General features: G+C 38.9%; 1 protein-coding gene across 2 annotated transcripts in view; it reads right to left on the reverse strand.

Annotated features, from left to right (window-relative positions):
• The window catches only part of GLRA1 (glycine receptor alpha 1), a 115,266-nt gene that overhangs the window by 12,620 nt on the left and 77,298 nt on the right, over positions 1 to 25,348 (reverse strand). For both annotated transcript variants that reach the window (XM_063086878.1, XM_063086877.1), the window contains exons 5-8: positions 23,280 to 23,362; positions 22,046 to 22,183; positions 12,938 to 13,152; positions 546 to 692 (exon numbers count right to left, since the gene is read on the reverse strand). In XM_063086878.1, coding sequence (XP_062942948.1) covers positions 546 to 692; positions 12,938 to 13,152; positions 22,046 to 22,183; positions 23,280 to 23,362 — 583 coding nt within the window. The remainder of the gene's footprint in view (positions 1 to 545; positions 693 to 12,937; positions 13,153 to 22,045; positions 22,184 to 23,279; positions 23,363 to 25,348) is intronic.

The following is a 25,348-nucleotide window of genomic DNA, read 5'->3' on the forward strand; positions in this document are numbered from 1 at the left end:
CAGAGATGGCCTGCCAAATACTGCTTTATTCAATCCCCCATAAGGTGAGAAAACCCATTCTGGGGGAGGATTTTGCTTGTTGTCTCCTTCCTGGAGGTAGGAAGCAAGGTCTGAAACATGGACATTCTACTTTAAGATCCCACCTTTTATGGTGCAATTCCTTTCTGGAACCAAGCCCATTGAAATAATGCAGACTTGTAGAAAAAACTACTAGACATTTCCCAGCCTGCCATCTTTTGGGTTTATAGCTAGTTATTATCTTGACCTCATCAGCATTTGCCCTATTAGTTCTGCCTTTAGGTGTAATATGAAAATTTCTGTAGTATTACTGTTGTGGTTGGAAGAACGACTGCCTATAGACCCAACTAGGGCATTATTTAATGTGAGGGGAAGCTAAGACTTCTAGGACTTTAATTCTTAGTTCTCCCATGCCTTACTTGCTGAGAAGGATGGTCCAGGAAAACAAGTATCACAAAACAGGACTGCTTAGAAATCATCCATTTACCACCAGCTGTCCTTTCTTAGGCAATGACCCAAAGGCCTACCTTGTGATGTCTCCTCTTCCTCCTGAATCGGAGCAGCTCTTTGTGTTGCCGAGACACAAAGTTAACAGCAGCGTATTCCAGCAGGGCTGAGAACACGAAGAGCAGGCAAACTGCCATCCAAATGTCAATGGCTTTCACATAGGACACCTAGAGTAGGGAGAGGGACACAGGGAGGTAAAAGCACAGGACAGTGAAATATTAAGCATGGTGGAATGTTTTTTGCTCTTTAGTAACTGCCCCCATCACCTCTACTGTCTGCTTCTCAGCTGGGATATTAGGGTGGAGGGTACAGAGGAAAACAGAAGAGAAATTTATCAAACAGACTGAACAGAATATTGCGGAGGATAGAATATGGTACCTAGAAGAGTACTAAAGAGAGGAGAATGTATATATACGTTATCATTTAGTGGAACACGATGCTCTCTTTACTTTAGGAGTGATAGTAACAAAATGTTGTACTGAGTATTCAAGGTGAAAGGAGGACGTTCAGTGAAAATGACAGTGTAAGGACCTCCAAAAATTCTCTCCTCCGTAAAATCAATGAGAACACTGGCAAAATGGTCAGAGTGAACTTTTTCAGAACTCTGCTAATTACCAAAGGCTTACAGCAGTCCTGTGAACATTTATTCAAGAAAAGCAGCTTAATCTCAATTAGAATGATAAACAGTAAACAATTAGAACATTAAACATTAAACTTGATTTAAAACATTTTTATTGAGATATGTCACATACTGTAAAACTCACACATTTAAAATGTATAATTCAATGGTTTTTAAAATATTCCCAGATATGTGCAACCATCATCACAGTCAATTTTAGAACCTTTTCACTACCTCAAAAAGAAATCTGGTACCTTTTAGCTATCACTTCCCTACTTCCCCAGCCCTAAGTCACCATTTTAAGAGCTTTATGTTTCTATAGATTTCCCCTTCTGGACATTTCACATGAATGGAATTCTACAATATGCAGCTTTTGTATCTGGTTTTTCTCACTTAGCATCATGTTTTCAAGGTTCATCCAGATTGTAGCATGTATCAGTATTCCATTCTTTTTTGTGGCCGAATAATTTTCATTGTACGGATATATGACATTTTGTTTATCAACTCATCAGTTGATGGACATTTAAGTTATTTCTACCTTTTGGCTACTATGAATAATGCTGCTGTGAATATCTGTGTACAAGTTTCTGTGAGGACTTATGTTTTATTTCCCTTTGTTGTATTTCAACTTGCCCTATTCCTATCCCAACCTTCCAGCTCCACTGAATATCCAGTCCAGACTTGAATATCAACATTCTGCAAACACAGTGAAAGCTGTCTGGCAGCCACTGGATGGGGTAGAACAGAGTTGGAACTTCTTCAAAGCCCCATTCCCAGAGAATTGTCATCATTTGCCCTCTCCTGAGGTTCACGCAAAGACCCCACTCACAAGGTTGTCTTTATTTGACCTGATTTGGAGCTGACCCAGTATGAACAGCCTTTTCTCTGTGGGCATTTGTTGAAAACAATCAGTGGCAACTGTGCCTGAAGCAGTTGGGGTATAGCAGGTTAACCAAAAAGCTTAAAAGACAAAGCTGGGTGATGAGAAGCCCACAGGGGGCTTTGGAAAGCTCTGATATATTCTTGGGAATCTGTGTGCGTGCTTAGGGCTGTGTGCATGCCCAGGAAGACCTGAGAAGGCCCTAAACTCTTGCCTTTGGCTAACCTTGGTGCTCTGAGCAAGCAGATAGTGAAGGCTAAGGTGAAGATGCAAACTTCCTGGCTGAGTGTTAAAGATGTGTCCTTACACACACACACGCAGCCTCTTGGCAAAGGCTGGGAGATGTGTAGATTCCAGGCATTTAAGAAAATTTTTGTTTAATTTTTAGCTGATCACCAAGCTAACTGAGCAGAGACTTCAGTGATACCACACAACGAAGAATACAGACTTTAATGAATTAGTTCAGAAAAGTTACTGAACAATCTAACAACAACAATGACAAATCCTGAGGAGGGGGAGAATCTGATGTCCAGTGTTGCCATGTTGCCACATTATATTATGCAAAGTGTCCAATTTTCAACAAAAAATTATAAGATGTGCAAAGAAATGGGATAGTATGGCCCGTACCTAGGAAAAAAGCAGTCAAAAGAAGCTGCCCCTGAGGAAGCCTAGATGTTGGATTTAATAGACAAAGACTTTAAATTAGTTATTTTGAATATGTTCAAGGAACTAAGAGAAATCATGTACAAATAACTAAAGAAGAATATGACAATAATGTTTGAACAAATAGAGCATAGTAATAAAAAGATAGAAATTATTTAAAAAGAATCAAATAGAAATTCTGAAGTCAAAAAGTAAAATAACTATAATAAAATTTCACTAGAGGGGACGAATAGCAAATTTGAGCAGGCAGAAGAAAGAATCAGGGAACTTTAAGAAAAATCAGGGAGTTTGAGATTATACAGTCTGAGGAACAGAAGAAGAAATAGAAACAGAGCCTCAGAGACCTGTGGGAAACCATCAAATGCACCAATGTATGTATAATAGGAGTCCCCAAAGGAAACAGAAAGAGGCAGAAAGAATATTTGAAGAAATAATGGCGGAAAACTTTCAAATATGATGAAAACCACAAATCTACAGATCTAAGAATCTTAATGAATTCCAAGTAAGAAACTCAGTGGGATCCATGATTAGACACATCATACTCAAACTGTCAGAAGACAAAGACAAAGACAGAATCTTGAAAGCAGCAAGAGAGAAGTGACTCATGTATAAGAGTTTGTTGGTAAGATTAACAGCTGCATTCTCATTAGAAACCATGGGTACAGATGGCAGTGGGATGACAGTTTCAAAGGTCTGAAAGAAAAAGATTGTCAACTTTTGTCAGGAGTTCTATATTCAGTACAACTATCATTCAAAAATGAAGAGAAATTAAGACATTCCCAGATAAACAAAGTCTGAGAGACTTATCCAGTAGCAGAACTGGTCTACAAGAAATACTAAAGGGAGTCCTTCAGGCTGAAATGAAAGGGTGCTAGGTGGTAAGCCAAATCTGTACAAAGAAATAAAAAGTACCAGTAATGGTAACTGCATAGGTAAATATACAAGACAATATAAATGTATTTTTTCTCCTATCTGATTTAAAGATAACTGCATGAAGCAATAATTATAAATATGTGTTGATTGACATATAATGAATAAAGAGGTAATTTGTATGACAATAATGGTGCGAAGGAGCATAGTAATAAAGAGATAGAAATTATTTAAAAAGAATCAAATAGAAAGGAATGGAGCTATAGAGGAGCAAAGTTTTTTTCAGTGCTCTCTCTCTCCACCATGTGAAGACACAGTGAGAAGATGGCCATATGCAAGACAGAATGAGATCCTTCACCAGCAATCACCTTGATCTTGGACTTCACAGCCTTTAGAACTGTGGGAAATAAATTTCTGTTGTTTAAGCCACCAATTCTCAGGTATTTTGTTATAGCAGCCCAAGTAGGCTAATATACTACTGTAATTTAATAGGTATTAATCCAAATTAGATTGTTCTAAAGTAAGGTGTTAATTGTAATCCTTAGGGAAACCATTAAGAAAATATGTGACAAAATGTATAATAAAAGAAATGACAAGGGAATTATGATGACACATTACAAAAATATATTTAATACAAAAGAAAGCAGTAATGGAGGAATAGAGGCACAAAAAAGACAAGATATGTAGAAAACAGATAGAAAAATGACATATAAATTGTACCAAATCACAATTTTTGTCACATTAATTAAATTAAATGGAAATGGACTCAATAATCCAATCAAAAGCAGAGACTGTCAGACTTGATTAAAAAAATTAGATCTAACTGTATGCTCTCTATAAGAGACACACTTTAGATTTAAAGACATAAATAGGATAAAAGTAAAAGAATGGAAAAAGATATACCATGCAAATAATAACCAAAAGAGATCTGTAGGTAATAAAACCAATATCAGAAAAAGTAGTCTTTAAGAATAATAATTGTTACTGAGACAAAGATGGACATTTTATAATAATAAAAGGGTCAGTCCATCGAGAGGATATAACAGTTATAAGTTATGCACCTAACAATAGAGTCCCAAAATACATGAAGCAAAACTTTCCAAACTGAAGGGAGAAATATATGATTCAACAGTAATACCCAACTTTCAATAATGCATAGAACAATTAGAAGATCACCAAGGAAATAGAAGATTTGAACAACAGTGTAAACCAACTAGACCTAAAAAGTATCTATGGAACATTCCACACAGCAACAAAAGAATATACATTCCTATCAAGTGCACATGGAAAATTCTTCAGCATATACCATGTATTAGACATAAAACAAGTCTCAATAAACTTAAAATAATTGAAATCATACAAAGTATGTTTCCTGACATCAATGAAATAATATTAGAAATCAAAAGCAGAAGAAAAGTTGGAAAACTCACAAAAATGAAGAAGTTAAAAAACCCATTTCTAAATCATCAGTGGGTCAAAGAAGAAACAAAAAATAAATTAGAAAATACTTTGAGATGAGGGCTGGTGGTTAGCTCTGTTAGAGCACGGTGTTGATAACACCAAAGTCCAGAGTTTGATCCCTGTACTGACCAGCCACAAAAAACAAAACCAAAAACTTTGAGATAAGTGAAGCAAAAATACAACATACCAAAACTTAGGAGATGAAGCCAAAATAGTTTAGAAGGAAGTGTATAGCTCTAAATACCTATATTAGTAAAGAAGAAAGTTCTCAAATCAATAACTTAACTTTCTACTTTAAGCAACTGGAAGAGAAAACTGAAACCAATGCAAGCAGAAGGAAGAAGATAATAAAGATAAGAATGGAAATAACTGAAATACAGAGTAGACGAACAATAGAGAAAAATAAATAAAACCACAAGTTGATTCTTTGACAAGATCAGAAAAATTGAAAAGCCCTTAGCTAGGCTAAGAAAAATGAGAAGACTCAAATTACTAAAATGAGGAGTGAAAAAGAGGGCATTACTATTGACTTTATAGAAATAAAAAGATTATTAAGGAAATACTATGAACAACTCTAACAAATTAGATAACCTACATGAAAGGGGCAAATGCCTAGAATGACACTGACTCAAGAAAAAATAAAAACTTTGAATACACATATAACATTTAAGGAGATTGAACTAGTAATCAAAAAACTTTCAACAAAGAAAAGTCCAGAACCAGATAGCTTCATTGGTGAATTCTACCAAACACTTAAAGAAAAATTAATACCAATAGTTCTCATACTCTCTCAAAAAAGTAGAAATGGAGAGAACACTTCCCAACTCATTCTAAGATGCCAGTATTACCCTGATAATAAAACCAGAAAAACATCACAATAAAGAGAACTACATACCAATATCTCTCATGAATATAGACAAAAAGTCCTCAACAAAATATTAGCAAACCAAATACAACAACATATAAAAAGGGTTATACATCACAATCAAGTGGGATTTATCCCAGGAATGTAATGTTAGTTGAACATACAAAGATCAATCACCATATGTATAAAATAAAGGACAAATATCACATGATTCTCTAAATAGATGCAGAAACAGCATTTGACAAAACCCAACACATTTCATGATTTAAAAAAGTCAACAAACTAGGAATAAAGGAGAACTTCCTCAATCTGATAAAGGCACCTATGAAAACCCCACAGCTAACATCATACACAATAGTAAAAATGGAAAGCTTTCCCCTTAAGATCAGGAACACGACAACAATTTTTGCTCTAACCACTTCTATTCTTCATTGTACTCAAAGGTCTAGCCAGAGATATTAGGCAAGAAAAAGAAATAAGAGGCATCTAGGTCAGAAAAGAAGTAAAACTATCTCTATTTGTTGATCACATGGTCTTGTATAAAGAAAATCCTAAGGAATCCATAAAAAACTATTAGAGTTAATAAATGAGTTCAGCAATCTTATAGGATACAACATAATATACAAAAATCAATTATATCTCTATACACTAGAGTGAATAATCTAAAAATTAAAAAACAATTTTATTTAAAATAGCATCAAAAAGTATACAATACCTGGAAATAAATTTAACAAAATAAGCATAGGACTTGTACACTGAAAACTAGAAAACTTTATTGAAAGAAATTAAAGATGGATCTAAATAAATGGGAAGACATCCCATGCTCATGGATTAGAAGACCTAATATTGTTAAGATGGCAGTACTCTCCAAATTCATCTACATTCTTTATTAAGTCACTCAATACATTCTTTATTAAAATTCCAGCTGGCTTTATTTGGTTGCAGAAATTGATAAGTTAATCCTAAAATTCATATTCATGTTCATATGCAAATGCAGGGGACTGAGAATAGCCAAAACAATCCTGAATTAAAGAACAAAGTTGGAGGACTCACATTACCCAATTTTAAAGCTTACTACAAAGCTACAGTAACAAAAACAATGTGGTACTGATATAAAGACAAACATATAGATCAATGGAATAGAATTGAGAGTTCAGAAATAAACCAACAAATCTAGTCAACTGATTTTTTGAAAAAGTTTGTCAATTCAATGGGGGAAAGATACTTTTCTCAGCAAATAGTGCTGGGGACACCAGATAGTCACACACAAAAGAATGAAGTTAGACCCTTCCCTCACACCATGTACAAAAATAAATTGAAGTGGATCAAAGACTTAAATGTAAGAGCTAAACTATAAAACTCTTAGAAGAAAACATTGGCATAAATCTTTATGAGCTTGGATTAGGCAACAGTTTCTGAAAAAATGATACCAATAGCACAAGCAACAAAAGAAAAAGTAGATAAATTAGACTTTATCAAAATTAAAAACTTTTGGAGACAGGAGAGCATACCCAGGGCCCAAGGCAAAGAGCCTAGGGCTGTAGCCCATTCCCAAAAGCAGGTTAGAGAGCATGCTGAAAATACCAATTCTGTGAAGGTGGCTCACCACAGCCACTGCCACAGCCACAGCTGCCAAAAAAGCAGCTTGATGTCACAGCACTAGCCACAGCCACCATGCAGGTGGCCCACCAAACACTTGACTGCACTGACACAAGGAGAGTCACCAGCAGAGACCAAAAAAACAAGCGGACATCTCTCTCCTCACAGCCCACTCCAGAGTAATAGAAGAAGCAACTGTTCTGCCAGATGACTAGACATCAATGTAGAGATACTAGAAATACAAAAACCAAAGAAAATGACACCACCAAATGAATATAATAATTCTCAAGTACCAGACCCTATGGAGCAGGAAACCCTTAAAATGACTGAGAATGAATTCCAAGCAACAATCTTAAGGAAACTCACTGAGATGTGAGAAGACTCAGACAGCAGAATGAAATGGGGAAAAAAAAAATTCAGGATATGAAATTTACAAAGAGATTAATACCTTAAAAAAGAATATGGCAGAACTCATGGAACTGAAAGATTCTCTTAATGAAATTAAAAAACACAAAATAAGAACTTAAGCAGCAGGCTAGAATAAGCAGACAAAAGAGTTTCAATTCTTGAAGATAGTCTTTTCAAAATAACCAAGGCAGACAAAAAAAAAAAAAAAAAAAAAAGGAAAAAAGAATTTTAAAAAATGAAGAAAATCCAAGAGAACTAGCAGACAACCTTAAGCACACAAACATTTGGATCATGGGTATTCCAGAAGGGGAGGAGAAAGAAAAAGGCATGGATAACCTATTCAATGAAATAATAACAGAAAACTTCCCAGGTATAGGGAGAGACATGGACCTTCAGATCCAGGAGGCTCAAAGATGCCCAAATAGATTCAACCCAAAAAGATCCTCTCCAAGACACATGATAGTCAAACTGGCAAAGCTCAAAGACAAAGAAAGAATCATAAAAGAAGCAAGGGAAAAGCATCAAGTCACCTATAAGGGAGCTTCTATCAGACTAACAGCAGACTTCTCAGAAACTCTACAGGCCAGACGAAAATGGGATGATATATTCAAAATAATAAAAGGAAAAAACTCACCAAGATCCCAGATCCCTACCGACCAGCCACAAACAAAACAAAACAAAACAAAAAACTGCCAGCCAAGAATACTATATCCAGCAATTCTATCCTTCAGAAATGAGAGAAAAATAGTATATTTTCCAGGCAAACAAAAACTGAAGGAGTTCACCACCACATGACCAGCCCTACAGGAAATTCTCAAGGAAGCCCTGCATCTTGAATCTGAAGAATGGTAATTACTACTATGAATACACAAGAAAGAACAAAACCCACTGGTAGAACAAAAATGCGAATGAGAAAGGTAACGAAACTAAATCTTACCACATGAAAAAAAGCCATAATGGCAATGTAATAATGCCCATACTTTATTTCTGATTTTAGTAATTTCAGTCTTCTCTCTTTTTTCTTGGTCAGTCTAGATAAAGGTTTGCAAATTTTGTTGATCTTTTTAAAGAATCAACTTTTGGTTTTGTTGATTTTCTCTATTGTTTTTTAATTCCCGATTTCACATGTTTCTGTTGTAATCTTTGTTATTTCCTATTTATATTTGCTGTTGGTTTAGATTACTTGACTTTTTCTATTTTCTTAAGGTAGCAGTTTACATTACTGATTTGAGATTTTTCTTATTTAAAATCTTCTTCTAAGCACTGGATAAACCCTGCATCCTATAAATTTTGATATGTTGTGCTTTAATCTTTATCTGAAAGTACTCTCTAATTTCCTTGTGATTTTTCTTTTAATTGTTTATTTAGGAGAGTATTGTTTAATTTCCACCCATTTGTGGGTTTCCTAAATTTCCTTCTGTTGTGGTCAGAGAACATATTTTCTATGATCTTAGTCTTTTTTTTTTAATTAAAAATTTAAACAACTAAAATTCATGGAAAGATTTCCATTATCTTTCAATTCTATTTTCCATGAACCTTTTGAAGTGCCCTTGTGTTTACATTCTGTTTTATGGATTTTTTATGCAATTTATGTTGCTAAGCTTAGATATTTAATTTCTGTTCTTGATTTCTTTTCATTAGGTGGACTTGTTGATTATCTTAGAAATTAATTTGCCCTTGAAAAATTTATTCATCTTCCTCTGTTGAAATTAATTTGATATTTGCATGCTTTTGGAAGAGTTTAGAGAGCTATTTCAATTAATGGTAGAGATTATAAAATGAAATATGTAAATTTTAATGTTTTACATCTCCAGTATTTGTGAAAATTTGAAGCCATACTTTCTACAAAGTATTTTGTTATTTATCTGTTATTCAGTTTGTGTTTGTTATTTGAACAAATAAATGTGCATATCTTTAAAAAAAATCTATAAAAAATTAAAGGCTTTTGTGCATAAAGGACACTATAAATCAAGTGAAAAGAGAACCCATAGAATGGGAGAAAATATTTGTAAATTACATATCTGATAAAGGTCTAAAATCCAGACTACATAAAGAGCTATTATAACTCAACAATAATAAGAAAATAATTCAATTTAAAAATGGGCAAAAAGTTTGAATAGACATTTCTCCAAAAAAAAAAAATATAGAAATGGCCAATAAGCACATGAAAAGATGGTCAACATTATTATTCATGAGGAAGATGCAAATCAAAACCACAATGAGATATCACTTTATACTCATTAAGATGGCTATAATCAAAAAGACAGATGATAACAATTGTTTGTGAGGATGTGGAGAAATTGGAACCCTGGTGGGATTACAAAATGGTATAGCCACTTTGCAAAACAATTTGGCAGTTCCTCAAAAAGTCATAACCCAGGAATTTCATTCCTAGGTCTGTATCTATCAGAATTGAAAACATATGTTCACATAAAAACTTGTACACAGATGTTCATAGTAGCATTACTTATAATAATACCCCCAAAGTGGAAATAACTCCAATTTCCACCAACTGCTGAATGGATAAAGAAAATGTTATATGTCTATACAGTGGAATATTATTCAGCCATAAAAGGAACAAAGTACTTGATGCGTTCTATAACATGGATGAACCTTGAAAACATTATGCTAAGTGAAAGAAACCAACCATAAAAGGCCACATAGTATATGATTCTACTTTTATGAGATGTCCAGAATAGTCAAATCCATAGAAATAGAAAATTCATGGTTGCCAGAGGCTGGTCAGGGGTGGTGATGGGAGGAACCAGGAGTGACTGTTTATGAGTATGGGATTTCTATGAGTGGAGCAGAATGTTGGATCTAGTGTAAATTATAAGTGGAGGAGAATGTGTCATCAACTATTAATAGTGTGTAGAGCAGAATGTTGAGTCTAGCATAAGGGAAAGAAAGCAGAATATTATGTCTGCCGTTACAATTGAAGAGAGCAGAATATGTTGTCAGGTGTTAATAGTGATCAGGGAATTTGGTTTCAAGCATTTATAGTGAATGTAGCAGAATTTGAGGTCTAGTGTTAATGGTGCAAAGAGCATATTGTTGAGTTCTGTTGTAAGGGTAAATAGAGGAGCGTGTGTTGTCTACTGTTGATGGCAAATGAAACAGAATGTTGTGTCTCACATTAAAAGTTAACGGAGCATGCAATGTCATGAAAAACAAAAAACAGTGAGGAGACTGTTTTAGATTAAAGAGACAAAGCAGGCTGGCCAGTTAGCTCAGTTGGTTAGAGCATGGTGCTGGTGACACCAAGGTCAAGGGTTTGGATCCCTCAACTGGCCAGCTGCCAAAAAAAAAAAAAAAAAAAAGAGAGAGAGAGACAAAATAGAGCAATTAATTGGATCTTTGATTGGATCCCTCATATTTATTGATGACATTGTTTTGACAACTGGGAAAATTTAGATAAAAGTTCTGTATCAGATGATATTATTCAATTATTTCTAATTCAATAATAATTACTGAATTAATATCAAAATGTTAAGTGCAGCATTAGTTAGAAGTGGTGCAGAATGTTGTGTTTAGTATAAGTTTGAAGGAAGCAAAGTGTGGTGTCTGGCATTAGTACTAGAGCAGACTGTTGTGTCTAGTCTTGAGTGAATAGAGCAGACTGTGGCTCAAACAGTAATAGAGAATGTAGTAGAATGCCAAGCCTAGCATTAATAGAGAGTAAAGCAGGAGGCACGAGGCATTAATAATGAAGGAACAGAATGTTCTACCTCAACTAGGGGTGAATGGAGGAGTATGTAGTATCTAGCATTAATAGCAAATGAAGCAGAACATTATCACTAGTGTTACAAGTGAAGTAAGCAGAATGTGAGGTCTAGTGTTAATGGTGAAAGGAACGGAATGTTGCATTTATTGTAAGGGTGACTGGGGGAGAAGTAGTGTCTGGTGGTGAATGAAGTGGAATGCTGTGTTTGGTGTTACAAGTACATGGAACAGAATGTTGTGTCTAGTGTAAGGGTAAATGGAGCATACTGTGTATCTGACACTAATGGTGAATGGAGCAAAATGCTGTGTCTTATGTTAGTAGTGAATGAAGCAGACTGTGGGTTAAGAGTCAATAGTGAATATGGTGTTTAACATTAGAAATGTGAGAATCAGATTGAGCTATGTCCAGAAAAGGATTAAACACAGTGGGCATGAGACTGCTATCTTAAAAAGGGCCTGCTTACAGAATGGCCCTTGGCTAGCATCTGGAAACTTGGATTTTGGGAGTTTTTCTACTTTCCCTAACTGGTAAGGTTGGCTTACTCTGCCTAGACTGCTTGTATAAACAATGTGGTTTATGATGAACATTTGTTTTCCTTCTGGAAATCTGGAGTTTTGTTACATGCTAGGTAGAGAGTGCCTATATGGCCAGCCCCCAGTTAAAATTTTGGGTGCCTAGTCTCTAATGAGTCTCAAAACAGTCTCTCTTCTTGTCTCTCTGGGCAGAAATATCACACACGTGTCTGCATTTTTGTTACTGGAGCAAGATTACACTCTGAGTGACCCCTCGTGGGAGGAGAGAGTAAGGAAACCTGTGCGTGGATTCCTCCAGTCTCGGGCCAATCTTTTCCCTTTATGATCTAGCTGTGTATCCTGAATACATTGTTGTAATCAATCTTAGCTGCGAGTACAACTATATGCTTAGTACTATGAGTCCTTCTGTCAAATTTTTGAATGTGGGGATGGTCTTGCAGATGACTGACACAAGGTATTTACCATTAGTGGTGAAACGAGCAGAATGTTATACTTAGCCCTAAAAGTGAATGAAGGAGAATGTGCAGTTGATGTTAATAGTAAATGAAGCAGAATGTGTGTCTACTGGTGGTAGACAGTGGAGCAGAATGTAGTGTCTGGCAACCTGTACAGAATGTAATGTTGAGTCTAATGGAAAATTTGATGGATCAGAATGCTGAATTCTGCAAGGAGTAGTAGACAGGTAAATAGTGAGCAATTCCTTATGCTCCTCATGCCTCAGGCCACATAGGGAGGTGAGTGCTTTCCTTATCTGTCCAGGTATTCTGTGCTCTCAGGCAGTGAGACTTACCTTGGGCAGGGATGCTCGGGAGCCAGAACTCTGGGTGGTCATGGTGAGCACAGTGGTGATGCCCAGGCCCACACGGGCAGGTGCAGCATCCATGTTGATCCAGAAGGAAATCCATGAGAGGATGACAATGAGCAGGCTGGGAATGTACATCTGGATCAAGTAGTAGCCCATCTGCCGCTCCAAGTGGAACCGGGCCTCAATGCAGGTGAATTTACCTGCAAGAAATTGTGGTGAGAAGGCAATGTATATAGCCTGATGGATAGCAAACTTTAAGGTTGGAACAACATGTCTCGAGGCAAGTGTTTGAATTGCTTTGTATCTCGGTTTCCTCATCTATGGTAAACTGGGGATAACAGTAATAATGGTAATAATAATAGTAATAATAATAATACCTACCTCATATGGTTACTCATATGGTTATTGTGAGGATAAAATGAGATAATGCTTATGAGGAACTTAGCACAGTCCTCACACATCACAGATGCTCAGGTTTGTCAGTTGCCATCATCATATCATCATCATCACCACTATTCTGTTGCTAAGAGTGGACCTGCCTAAGGTTGAAGCTTTCGCCAACCTTCTGCCAATTATCTTCACAAAACATGATTCGATACTACTGCTTCCTCTTGTGAAACCTATCATTCCTTCCTTCTCGTCTCATGCAAGGAAGTTACTATTACCTACAGGAAAAAATTCAAACTCTTTAGTTTGCTTTTTGTGATAGAGCTCTCACCTGTCTTTCTATAACCTTGACCTTCTTTCTTCACCCTAATCATGACCCCTACGCTCCATCCTTTGCCTTGAGCATGCCTAGCACTTTCACACCTCTGAGATTCTAATCTTGCTAGTCCATTTGCCTGGAATGCCCTTATCGCTTCCCACAACCACCCAAAGAAATCTTCCTTCTCCTCCATGGCACCTTAAATGTGAAGTCTCTCCCAGGCAGAATCCCTCTTTTAATCCCCTGTGTTCCCTCAGCACTGTTCACATGGTCATCAGAAGCTTTAAGGCATAACATGATGAGTGAGTAGGCAAGTCAGACTTGCTCTGTTTCTGTCTTTGCACTAGACTGGGCAGCTTATCTCTTCCCCATCTGTGTATCCCTGGAACTGGGGCAGGGCCAGTCCCATGGTGGGGCCTCAGTTCCTGCGTACTGAATCATAGTAATAAGGGGATTTCCTGGAGCTCCCTGGAATGTAAGCTCCATGTGGGCAGGGCCTTGTCAGTCTTTTCTCCTTGCATTCACAGGACATAGCACAGAGCTCAGCTCTAATTTAAACTTAACTGGTGAAGATCAAATGAGATAATGAATGAGAAAATGCTGTGTACATTTAGGTTGTTTCCATGTCTTGGCTATTGTGAATAATGCTGCTGTGAAAATGAGGGTGCATCTATCTCCTTGAGATACTGATTTTTTTCCTTTGGAAATATATCCAGAACTGGGATTTTTTTTCCCCTTAATTTTATTTTATCGATATACAATGTGGTTGATTATGGTGGCCCATTACCGATACCTCCCTCCCTCCTCCCTCTCCCCCTCCCTCCCGACAATGTCCTTTCTGTTTGCTTGTCGTATCAACTTCAAGGAATTGTAGTTGTTATGTCTTCTTCCCCTCCCCGGTTTTTTTTTTTTTTTTTTTTTTTGTGTGTGTGTGTGTGTGTGTGTATGTGTGTGTGTGTGTGTGAATTTATTTATTTATTTTTAGCTCCCACCAATAAGTGAGAACATGTGGTATTTCTCTTTCTGTGCCTGACTTGTTTCACTTAATATAATTCTCTCAAGGTCCATCCATGTTGTTGCAAATGGCAGTATTTCATTCCTTTTTATAGCCGAGTAGTATTCCATTGTGTAGATATACCACATTTTCCATATCCAGTCATCCGATGATGGACATTTGGGCTGGTTCCAACTCTTGGCTATTGTAAAGAGTGCTGCAATGAACATTGGGGAACAGGTATACCTTCGACTTCATGATTTCCATTCCTCTGGCTATATTCCCAACAGTGGGATAGCTGGGTCATATGGCAGATCTATCTGCAATTGTTTGAGGAACCTCCATACCATTTTCCATAGAGACTGCACCATTTTGCAGTCCCACCAACAATGTATGAGAGTTCTTTTTTCTCCGCAACCTTGCCAGCATTTATCATTCAGAGTCTTTTGGGTTTTAGCCATCCTAACTGGGGTGAGATGGTATCTCAGTGTAGTTTTGATTTGCATTTCCCGGATGCTGAGTGATGTTGAGCATTTTTTCATATGTCTGTTGACCATTTGTATATCTTCCTTAGAGAAATGCCTACTTAGCTCCTTTGCCCATTTTTTAATTGGGTTGCTTGTTTTCTTCTTGTAAAGTTGTTTGAGTTCCTTATATATTCTGGATATTAATCCTTTGTCAAATGTATATTTTGCAAATATTTTCTCCCACTCTGTTGGTTGTCTTTTAACTCTGTTAATTGTTTCTTTTGCTGTGCAGAAGCTCTTTAGTTTGATATAATCCCATTTGTTTATTTTTCCTTTGGTTGCCCGTGCTTTGGGGGTCGTATTCATGAAGTCTGTGTCCAGTCCTATTTCCTGAAGTGTTTCTCCTTTGTTTTCTTTAAGAAGTTTTATTGTTTTAGGGTGTATATTTAATTCTTTAATCCATTTTTAGTTGACTTTAGTGTATGGTGAAAGGTGTGGGTCTAGTTTCATTCTCCTGCATATGGATATCCAGTTCTCCCAGCACCATTTGCTAAAGAGGCAGTCTCTTCCCCAGTGTATAGGCTTGGTGCCTTTGTCAAAGATCAGATGGCTGTAGGTGTGTGGGTTAATTTCTGGGTTCTCTATTCTATTCCCTTGATCAGTGTGTCTGTTTTTATGCCAGTACCATACTGTTTTGGTTATTATAGCTTTGTAGTATAGTTTAAAGTCAGGTAGTGTTATGCTTCCAGCTTTATTTTTTTTGCTCAGCGTTGCTTTGGCTATGCGTGGTCATTTGTTATTCCATATAAATGTCTGGATAGTTCTTTCCATTTCTGAGAAAAATGTCTTTGGAATTTTGATGGGGATTGCATTGAATTTGTATATCACTTTGGGTAGTACGGACATTTTCACTATGTTGATTCTTCCAATCCCAGAGCATGGGATATCTTTCCATCTTGTATCCTCTCTCATTTCTCTCAGCAGTGGTTTGAAGTTGTCATTATAGAGATTTTTCACATCCTTGGTTAACTCTATTCCTAAGTATTTTATTTTTTGGTGGCTATTGTAAATGGGCAGGCTTTCTTGATTTCTCTTTCTGCATGTTCACTATTGGAGAATAGAAATGCTACTGATTTTTGTGTGTTGATTTTGTATCCTGCTACTGTGCTGAAATCATTTATCACCTCCAAGAGTTTTTTTGTAGAGGCTTTAGGCTGTTCGATATATAGGATCATGTCATCTGCAAATAGGGACAGTTTGACTTCATCTTTTCCAATCTGGATGCCCTTTATTTCCTTCTCTTCTCTGATTGCTCTGGCTAGTACTTCCAACACTATGTTGAATAGGAGTGGTGAGAGTGGGCATCCTTGTCTAGTTCCTGTTCTTAAAGGAAAAGCTTTCAGCTTTTCCCCATTCAGGATGATATTGGCAGTGGGTTTGTCATACATGGCTTTAATTATGTTGAGATACTTTCCGCCTATACCTAACTTACAGAGGGTCTTTGTCATGAATGAGTGCTGAATTTTATCAAATGCTTTTTCAGCATCTATAGAGATGATCAATGGCCCTTGTGTTTGACTTTATTGATATGGTGTATCATATTTATTGATTTGCGTATGTTGAACCAACCTTGCATCCCTGGGATGAATCCCACTTGATCGTGGTGAATAATTTTATGTATGTGTTGCTGTATTCTGTTTGATAGTATTTTAGTGAGGATTTTTGCATCTGTATTCATCAAGGATATCGGCCTGTAGTTTTCTTTTTTGGTTATATCTTTACCTGGTTTTGGTATCAGGATGATGTTTGCTTCATAGAAAGAGTTCGGGAGATTTGCGTCTGTTTCAATCTTTTGGAATAGTTTGTAAAGAATCGGTGTCAATTCCTCTATGAATGTTTGGTAAAATTCTGCTGTGAATCCATCTGGTCCTGGGCTTTTCTTTGTTGGGAGCTTTCTGATAACAGCTTCAGTCTCCTTTATTGTTATTGGTCTGTTCAGATTTTCTACGTCTTGATGGTTCAGTTTTGGGAGCTTGTGTGTGTCCAGAAATTTATCCATTTCCTCCAGATTTTCAAATTTGTTGGCGTATAGTTGTTTTTAGTAGTCTCGAATGATTCCTTGTATTTCAGATGAATCAGTTGTAATATCGCCTTTTTCATTTCTAATTTTTGTTATTTGAGTCTTCTCTCTTCTTTTTTTAGTTAGCCATGCTAATGGTTTGTCAATTTTATTTATCTTTTCAAAAAACCAACGTTTTGATTCATTGATCTTTTGTATTGTTTTTTGGGTTTCAATTTCACTGAGTTCTGCTCTGATCTTAATGATTTCTTTCCATCTGCTAACTTTAGGTTCAGATTGTTCTTGTTTTTCTAGTTCTCTAAGGTGAAATGTTAGGTTGTTCACTTGCCATCTTTCCATTCTTCTGAAATGAGCGTTTAATGCGATAAATTTCCCCCTTAATACTGCTTTTGCGGTATCCCACAGGTTTTGGTATGATGTATCATTATTTTCATTAGTTTCAATAAATTTTTTGATTTCCTGCTTGATTTCTTCTTGGACCCATATGTCATTAAGTAGAATGCTGTTTAATTTCCATGTGTTTGTATAGTTTCCAGAGTTTCGTTTGTTATTGATTTCTAGTTTTAATCCATTATGGTCTGAGAAGATTCATGGGATAATTCCAATTATTTTGAATTTATTGAGACTTGATTTGTGACCTAATATGTGATCTATCCTGGAGAATGATCCATGTGCTGATGAGAAGAATGAATATTCTGAGGTTGTTGGATGGAATGTTCTGTAGATATCTGCCAATTCCAATTGGTCTAGAGTGTTGTTTAGATCTTGTGTTTCTCTACTGATTCTTTGCCTAGATGATCTGTCTAATATTGACAGTGGGGTGTTCAGGTCCCCTGCTATTATGGTATTAGTGTCTATTTCCTTCTTTAGGTCTAATAGAGTTTATTTTATAAATCTGGCTGCTCCAACATTGGGTGCATACATATTTATGATTGTTACGTCTTCTTGATGGATCAATCCTTTTATCATTAAGTAGTGTCCCTCATTGTCTCTTTTTATGGTTTTTAGTTTAAAGTCTACTTTGTCAGATATAAGAATAGCTACTCCAGCTCGTTTTTCTTTTCTGTTTGCATGGTAAATCTTTTTCCATCCTTTCACTCTTAGTCTATGTGAGTCTTTATGGGTGAGGTGGGTCTCTTGAAGGCAGCATATAGTTGGGTCCTCCTTTTGGATCCAGTCAGCCAGTCTGTGTCTTTTGATTGGGGAATTTAAGCCTTTTACATTGAGAGTTGTTATTGAATAGTGTTGATTTATTCCTAGCATTTTTTTGATTGTTCTTTGGTTGTCTTAGGTGCCTTTTGTTCCTTGCTTTCTGATTTACTGTTTGTTTTCTGTGTTTCTTGGTTCCTTTGGTTGTAGATAGCCTTTTTGTTTGTTTTCTCTTCATGAATGTAATTTTTATTATACTTGTGGGTTTTGATTTTTCTTGGGTTTTTATGGCAATGGTAGCTATTTTTCAGGAACCAAACCCAGTACTCCCTTGAGAATTTCTTGTAAGGGTGGTCGTGTGTTGGTGAACTCTTGCAGTTTTTGTTTGTCTGAGAAATGTACTATTTGTCCTTCATTTCGGAAGGATAGCCTTGCAGGGTAGAGTATTCTTGGCTGACAATCTCTATCTTTTAGTATTTTGAATATATCATCCCATTCCTTTCTGGTTTTTAGGGTTTGTGATGAAAAGTCTGATGTTAGCCTGATTGGGGCTCCCTTATAGGTGATTTGACGCTTCTCTCTTGCAGCTTTTAAGATTCTCTCTTTGTCTTTGAGTTTTGCCAATTTGACTATAACATGTCTTCGAGAAGACCTTTTTGGGTTGAATACATTTGGAGATCGTTGAGCTTCCTGGATCTGAAGATCTGTGATTTTTCCTATACCTGGGCAGTTTTCTGGCACTATTTTGTTGAATATGTTTTCAATGCAATCTCCGTTTTCCTCCCCTTCTGGAATACCCATGACTCAGATATTTGAGCGCTTAAGGTTGTCTGCTATCTCTCTCTGATTTTCTTCAATGTCTTTGATTCTTTTTTCTTTCTTTTTGTCTGCTTGTGTTATTTCAAACAGCCCATCTTCAAGTTCAGAGGTTCTCTCTTCAACTTCCACAAGCCTGTTGTTTAAACTCTGTGTTGTGTTTTTTATTTCACTGAATAACTTCTTCAGTTCGGCAAGTTCTGCTACATTTTTTTTTCAGGGCATTGATTTCCTTGTACATTTCCTCTTTCAGGTCCTGTATACTTTTCCTTGTTTCATCATGATGTCTAGCTGAGTTTTCTTGTATCTCATTCAGTTTCCTTAGAATTATCACTCGAAATTCCTTGTCAGTCATTTCAAGGGCTTCTTGTTCTATAGGATCTAGAGCTTGAGATTTATTTGCATTTGGTGGTGTACTTTCTTGATTTTTCATATTTCTAGTATCTTTTCTTTGATGTTTATTCATTGTGGCAGGGGGTTTCACAGTCCACAGGTTTGACACTATTGGCTAAGATGTTGCTGTGGTTGCCAATTTGGTATGGCTACCTCAGTGACTCCCTGTTCCCTGCACTCTGGCCCAGGCTGCTTGGATGCAAGGCACCACAGAGCATGTGGTCTCTGCAGAGCTTCCCCTTCCCCTGCAGGATGTCTCCCTGCTCTGTGCACACTAGGCCGGGCTTGGGATGGAGCCGGTGGCAGCAGTGAAGCCTACCTGTTGGATCAGGCAGTGGCAGCCCGCAGGGCGTGTGGTCTCTGCGGAGCTTCTGCCTCTTTCGCTGGACGTCTCTCTGTCTCGGCTGCCATTTGATTTGCTTCCAGCTCCAGGGACGGCGGGTGGGGGTGGGGGGTCAGAAGCCGCTGTCACCGTTGCAGCCTGGGGTGTCACACGCCGGCTCACGCCTCCATGTTTCCACGTCTGCAGCTGCGGCTGGGACACGGGCTGTGGCTCACCGGCGGGTCACGGGCGCGCGGGTTGGGGGAAGAGTCCTGGTTCTCGGCAGGGTAAAGACACCCTTTCGAAGCCGTTCCTTTGCCCCAATTCTGCTACACCTGCATCTGGTGCGGGCCTGAGGCTGCTTCTACTTGTGGTGGAAAAGCGGCAGGCAGCTCTCCTCTTCCGCCATCTTGACCTCCACTCCGAGGATGTGATTTTAACAGTGTCACTCTGACTGCGGGCCCTGGGGAGGCGCTCGCGGAGGCTCTGTTTAGGGGCAGGTGGGAGGCTGGCTCTCTCGGTCCTGCGAGTGGGGCTCTGCGTTTCGGATCAGTGATGGTGGATTCCCCGCCGGCCGGCGTCTGGGCTGCTGGGAGGATGCGAAGTCTGAGCGTGGCATGACTGCTAAGGCATTTCTCCAGAACTGGGATTTTTGGATCATAAGGTATTTCTCAGTGGATGAATGGATAAAGAAAATGGGACATTATTCAGCCTTAAAAAAGGAGGAAATCCTGCCATTTGCAACATGGATGAAACTAAAGGACATTTTTATACTAAATGAAATAAGCCAGACACATTAAAAAAAAAAAAAACCCACATGTTCTCACTTATATGTGGAATCTAAAATAGTCAAATTCATAGAAGCAGAAATTAGAATGGTGGTTGCCAGGGATTGGGGTGGGAGATAAAGGGGAGATGTTGGTCAGAAGGTACAAAGTTTCAGTTATGAATAAGTTCTGAAGATCTATGTACAGCATGGTTCTGATAATTAACAATACTGTATTGTATACTTGAAATTTACTAAGAAGGTGGATCTTAAGTGTTCTCACCACACACACAATGTGAGATGATAAATATGTTAACTAGCTTGATTGTGGTGGTTACTTCACAATGTATACATATATCAAAACATCAAGTTGTACATCTTAAATATATACAATTTTTATTTGTGAATTATACCTCAAGAAAGGTGGGAAAAAAAGAGAAACTGCTTTATAAATAGTAAAGGGCCATGGTATGTGAGGGTCAGTTGTGATTATCTGATTCATGGGGAATCATTGCTCTCATGGCTGCTAATGTGAGTATACATTATCTCTGAGTCTCAATTTACCCAGGGTTGAAGAGAATATCTCTGCAGGTGGTCCAGGCTGCCTGCCCTTTCACTGGACTTTCTGCTTGCACCAGAGCTCACAATGGATTCTCTTAATCCCTCTCCACCTCCTGCTCTCCTTGGCCTGTCAGCAGCCTCTAGTTTTCTCAGCTAGGTTGAGACAGCAGCTTCCTTCCCAGGCTTCCAGCTGGCAGATCAACAGACTGACTTTCTTCACAACACTTCCGTGAGCTCCATCCCAGCCTGCGATGGGCATGCAAAGCCAGGTTTGATCATTCATGTGTTCCGTCTTGGAACAAAAGCTGTGCTAGGCGTGGGAGATAGAGAGCTGAGCTAAAAAGCTGTACTTTCTCTGCCCTCTTGTAGCTCATGGGCTAGTGGACCCTTTCCAACTTCTTACTGATCTTCAGTGTCACCTCAACTCCCTTCTGCTGAGGTCTAATGTGAGCATTCTCTATACTTTCACCCTACCAGAAGTGCCAGTTTCTCTGTGACAGAGACTGCTAAGTGTCTTCCCAATATCATTTTTCCCTTCTTCCTTAGGAATAGGATCCCTTCTGCTACCCAGAATAAAAAGACCATATTTACCAGCTTCACTTGTAATTAGGTATGGCCTAAATTTAAATTACTCACCTCTGGACTCACGGGAAGAAAATGTCAGAGCCACTTTTTGGCTTTAAAATCTATTCCCTTAACCACTAGGTGATAAATACAGAGTTATGCCCATCATGGGTACTTCATAAGATCTGTTGAATCAATGCAATGGTTGAATGAATGTTTGAAATGACATCTGGTTGGGGTGATAGGATCTGAGGAGGGTGGCCCTTTGTACTCACCTGTGTTGTAATGCTTGGTACAGTATCTCAAGTCCTTCTCTTCCTTCAGGATAAACTGGGGCAGAGTTAGTCCATCTGCCACCTGCACAGCTCCCTGCTCCTGCCACTCAAAGATGAGGTCATTCATGGTATATCCAACTGGGATAGGATCAGAAGAAGGAGCAGTCACCACCAAGAAGCACTTGTTTGAAGCATGTCAGGGTTGGTTAGGGTAAGAGACTGAGAGAGCTCAGTGGAGCTCATGAGACCATGTTGTTTTTTTTTCCTCCTCACAAAGGAGATTAGAACTGGTTTAATTGTTTATATCCACCCCATGGCTCTTCCACCTCTCTTCCTATCTTTCCACACCCTGCCTTAGCTGTCCTCACCCCCATGATATGATGCAGTTGCCATTTGCTGTTTTTGCCTGCATGCCATCCTTGCCAACCTCCTCTTTTGCTCACAGTAGATTTTCCTCTGTGGAAGGAGTATTGTGTGCCATCTTTGTGGGACTAACCATTGGTGGGGTGGGCAAGGTGTGAAAAGGTGACAAGCTTGGCCAATCATACTCTCTGCCCTGAGACTTTGACTCTTGAGTGAAGTCACAAAAGGTTCAGAGTTGGTTGGTACTGATATCCCTCAGAGGCAGTGCTTCAAGGAAATGATCCATTAGTTACTGCCACGTAAATGCTCTGTCCTGGTTCTGTACTTTTACATTAGTCAGATTGGTTTCTGTGTTTGTGATCAAAGTCAGCTATCCCTCTGTTAAAATTTTGGTCCTCCATAAAGCCTTCTCCAATACCCTCTCTCCTTTCCCATCAGAAGGAAGCACTCCTTCTGCCATGAGGCCACAGCATTTTGTACTTCTAACACACCACTTCTGTCCTTTATTAGAGTTATTTGTGCAGTCAGTTGTCTATCTCCCCTACTGGAATGAGCATCCCCTGTAAGTTTGAGGACCATGACTCTTTCAAGCTATGCCTTCTCTATTCCTGGTGAGTGTATTCACAAGAAACATTGAACAGTGCCTCTTTGGAGAATGTTACTGGCTCCAAATGCTGGGCCTCAGTCCGATAATGTAAGGGGAATTATATTTCTAATGCATTTTCTAAAAGCAAAGCCCTTTATCTAGAATTTTGGTTTATTACAGTAATCTCCTGAGGTCCAGCAGTTAGGAGCAACTGTGTGAATTTCTGTCAGTCCCATGGTAAATGGGAGCCTGGTTCTTTCTAGAAGACTCATGCAAGGGACTCACAGCTTTCCAGTTGCATGATACATGTCTGGACGTCCATGGGGAAATTCTTCAAGTCCATGGGGCAGGCCAGTGTCAGGGTGATTCTGGGAAGAGAAGGGAGTTGAATGATGCTAGATCCACAAATTAGGGAGGATATACCTCCTTTCTAGTTACTATCAGAAAATCAGTTATCTGGGATAGGGAAAGGAGGTCAGGGAACTAGCGTTTATTGAATAAATATATGTTTATTTCCAAGTTCCTGATATGGAAATAGAGGCTCAGAGAGGTAAAGTAGGTTGCCTAACGTCACACAGAGTCAGTGGAACTTTTGGGTTTCTTCGGAGTCTGTCTGGCTTCTAGAGACCTCTTTAGCAAGTTGCCTGGAGACCAGAGACTGCCTGCAATCCCTACTCTTCTGCAGAGCCCTCAGGTAGGGACAGAGGCCAAATTTTAAGTCGAGCAGCACCAAGCCTCAGGTATCCCCAGGTGCACCTGCAGCAGGTGCTGCACGTGGTTCTTGGCTGCCTCCCTTCACACACTGGGCTCATCAAAAGTTATTTCAAAGAGGCCCCCTGCCTTCTGGGTGTCCAAACACAGCTGCCTCGCATCAGTGGGCCCATGCTGGGGTTAGTTGGAAAGTGGTGGGCTCCCCAGGATTCTGGGTTAGCTGTTTATTTTGGGTTGTCCAACCCTTGCAGAGGCCACAGCCTCAGAACCCGAAAGAGTCTCTTCAACAGAACCTAAGGCCTGCAGCCCAGGCTGGGATACAAGACTTCAGCTTGAAAGGCTTTGCCAACATCTGAGCACCTGCTGCAAGGAAGGGAGAAGAAAGGCTCTCAGAACCCAAAGAGCCCTAGATCATCATCATCAAGCCAACTCCCTCATCTGACAGGGTGCAGAGAGGAACAGGCTGAGACTTGCCTAAGGTCACACAACAAGCTGTTGGCTAAGCTGGGCTTCAAAAGCCTGTCTCCTGGCCTTTGGATTCTGAGTCCTTGTGGAGTTGATTCATGTGTTTGCTGGCAGCCTTTCCAGCACCACTGTCCTGAAAAGCCAGTCCCAGTGCCCTGAGACACCTAATTGGTGGTCCTTTTTTTAAAAAAAATTCTTTTCTCTTATTCTGTTTTTTTTTCTTAATTGGTGGTGTTCTAATGGGACTTAGCTGCTGGCACCTTGGCTTCACATGGCAAGGCACCCAGCCCTCTGTGAACTTCCTCCCTCCAGCTCACACCCACAGCTCTGGATGTGGGCCCCTTTAAGCACAAGCATGAGTGGAAATAGGGGAGGGAGAGGAAGGGGAAGAAGAGGGAAAAGAAGGGAGTGGGAGAAGGAGGGGGGAAGTGAAGGGAAAGTGAATACAGTTGAATTTCTGAAGATAAAAGCTCCGAAGTGGGGCAGCTGTCACGCTGGGTTAATTTCCTGAAGTTGAGTGACCTTGGAAACAACACTTTCTGCTGATTTGTCCTTCTGTCATGCTACACTGAGACTTAGCTTTCTGCAGATATGAAACTAGCCTGGCAGCAGAAAAATCCAAGCAGGGTGACTGTCCCCTCCCTCCAGTCAGCCATGGCCTTGGTGGTCATTTCCTAAGCCTGTCATTCTTCTAGTCTGGATGTGCACTAGGTGAGGCAAGCTCCAGGGTGAGGAAGTTCACAGAGGGCTGTGTGCTTGCCATGTGAAGCCAAGGTGCCAGCAGCTAAGTTCCATTAGAACACCACCAATTAAGGAAAAAAAAAAAAAAAAAGGGCCACCAACTAGGTGTCTCAGGCCCCTGGTTCCTCCAAGCCTGCCCTGCAGTGGTGAGGCTCCTGAGCCCCCTCACCCACCCACCTGAGGGTTAGGACCTGTACAGCCTCTCCCATGGGCCTGGACATTTAAGGCTTATCTCCTAATGAAAATAAGATTTATTCCCCTGAGGAACTGGAAAGGGAAGGGGAGGAGGGGAGGGAGTCATTTAGGACCAGTACTGTTTTAATCTTTTTGAAGTAAAAACATATGTATTCATTCATTAAATATTGGGGTGCCAATAGAATGCCATGCACTGCTCTAGGCTTTGAGAGGTATCAGATCCACACTAACACAGGTTAGAA

The sequence above is a fragment of the Cynocephalus volans genome, chromosome 2 (assembly GCF_027409185.1).
Source record: "Cynocephalus volans isolate mCynVol1 chromosome 2, mCynVol1.pri, whole genome shotgun sequence".
Lineage (NCBI taxonomy): Eukaryota > Metazoa > Chordata > Mammalia > Dermoptera > Cynocephalidae > Cynocephalus > Cynocephalus volans.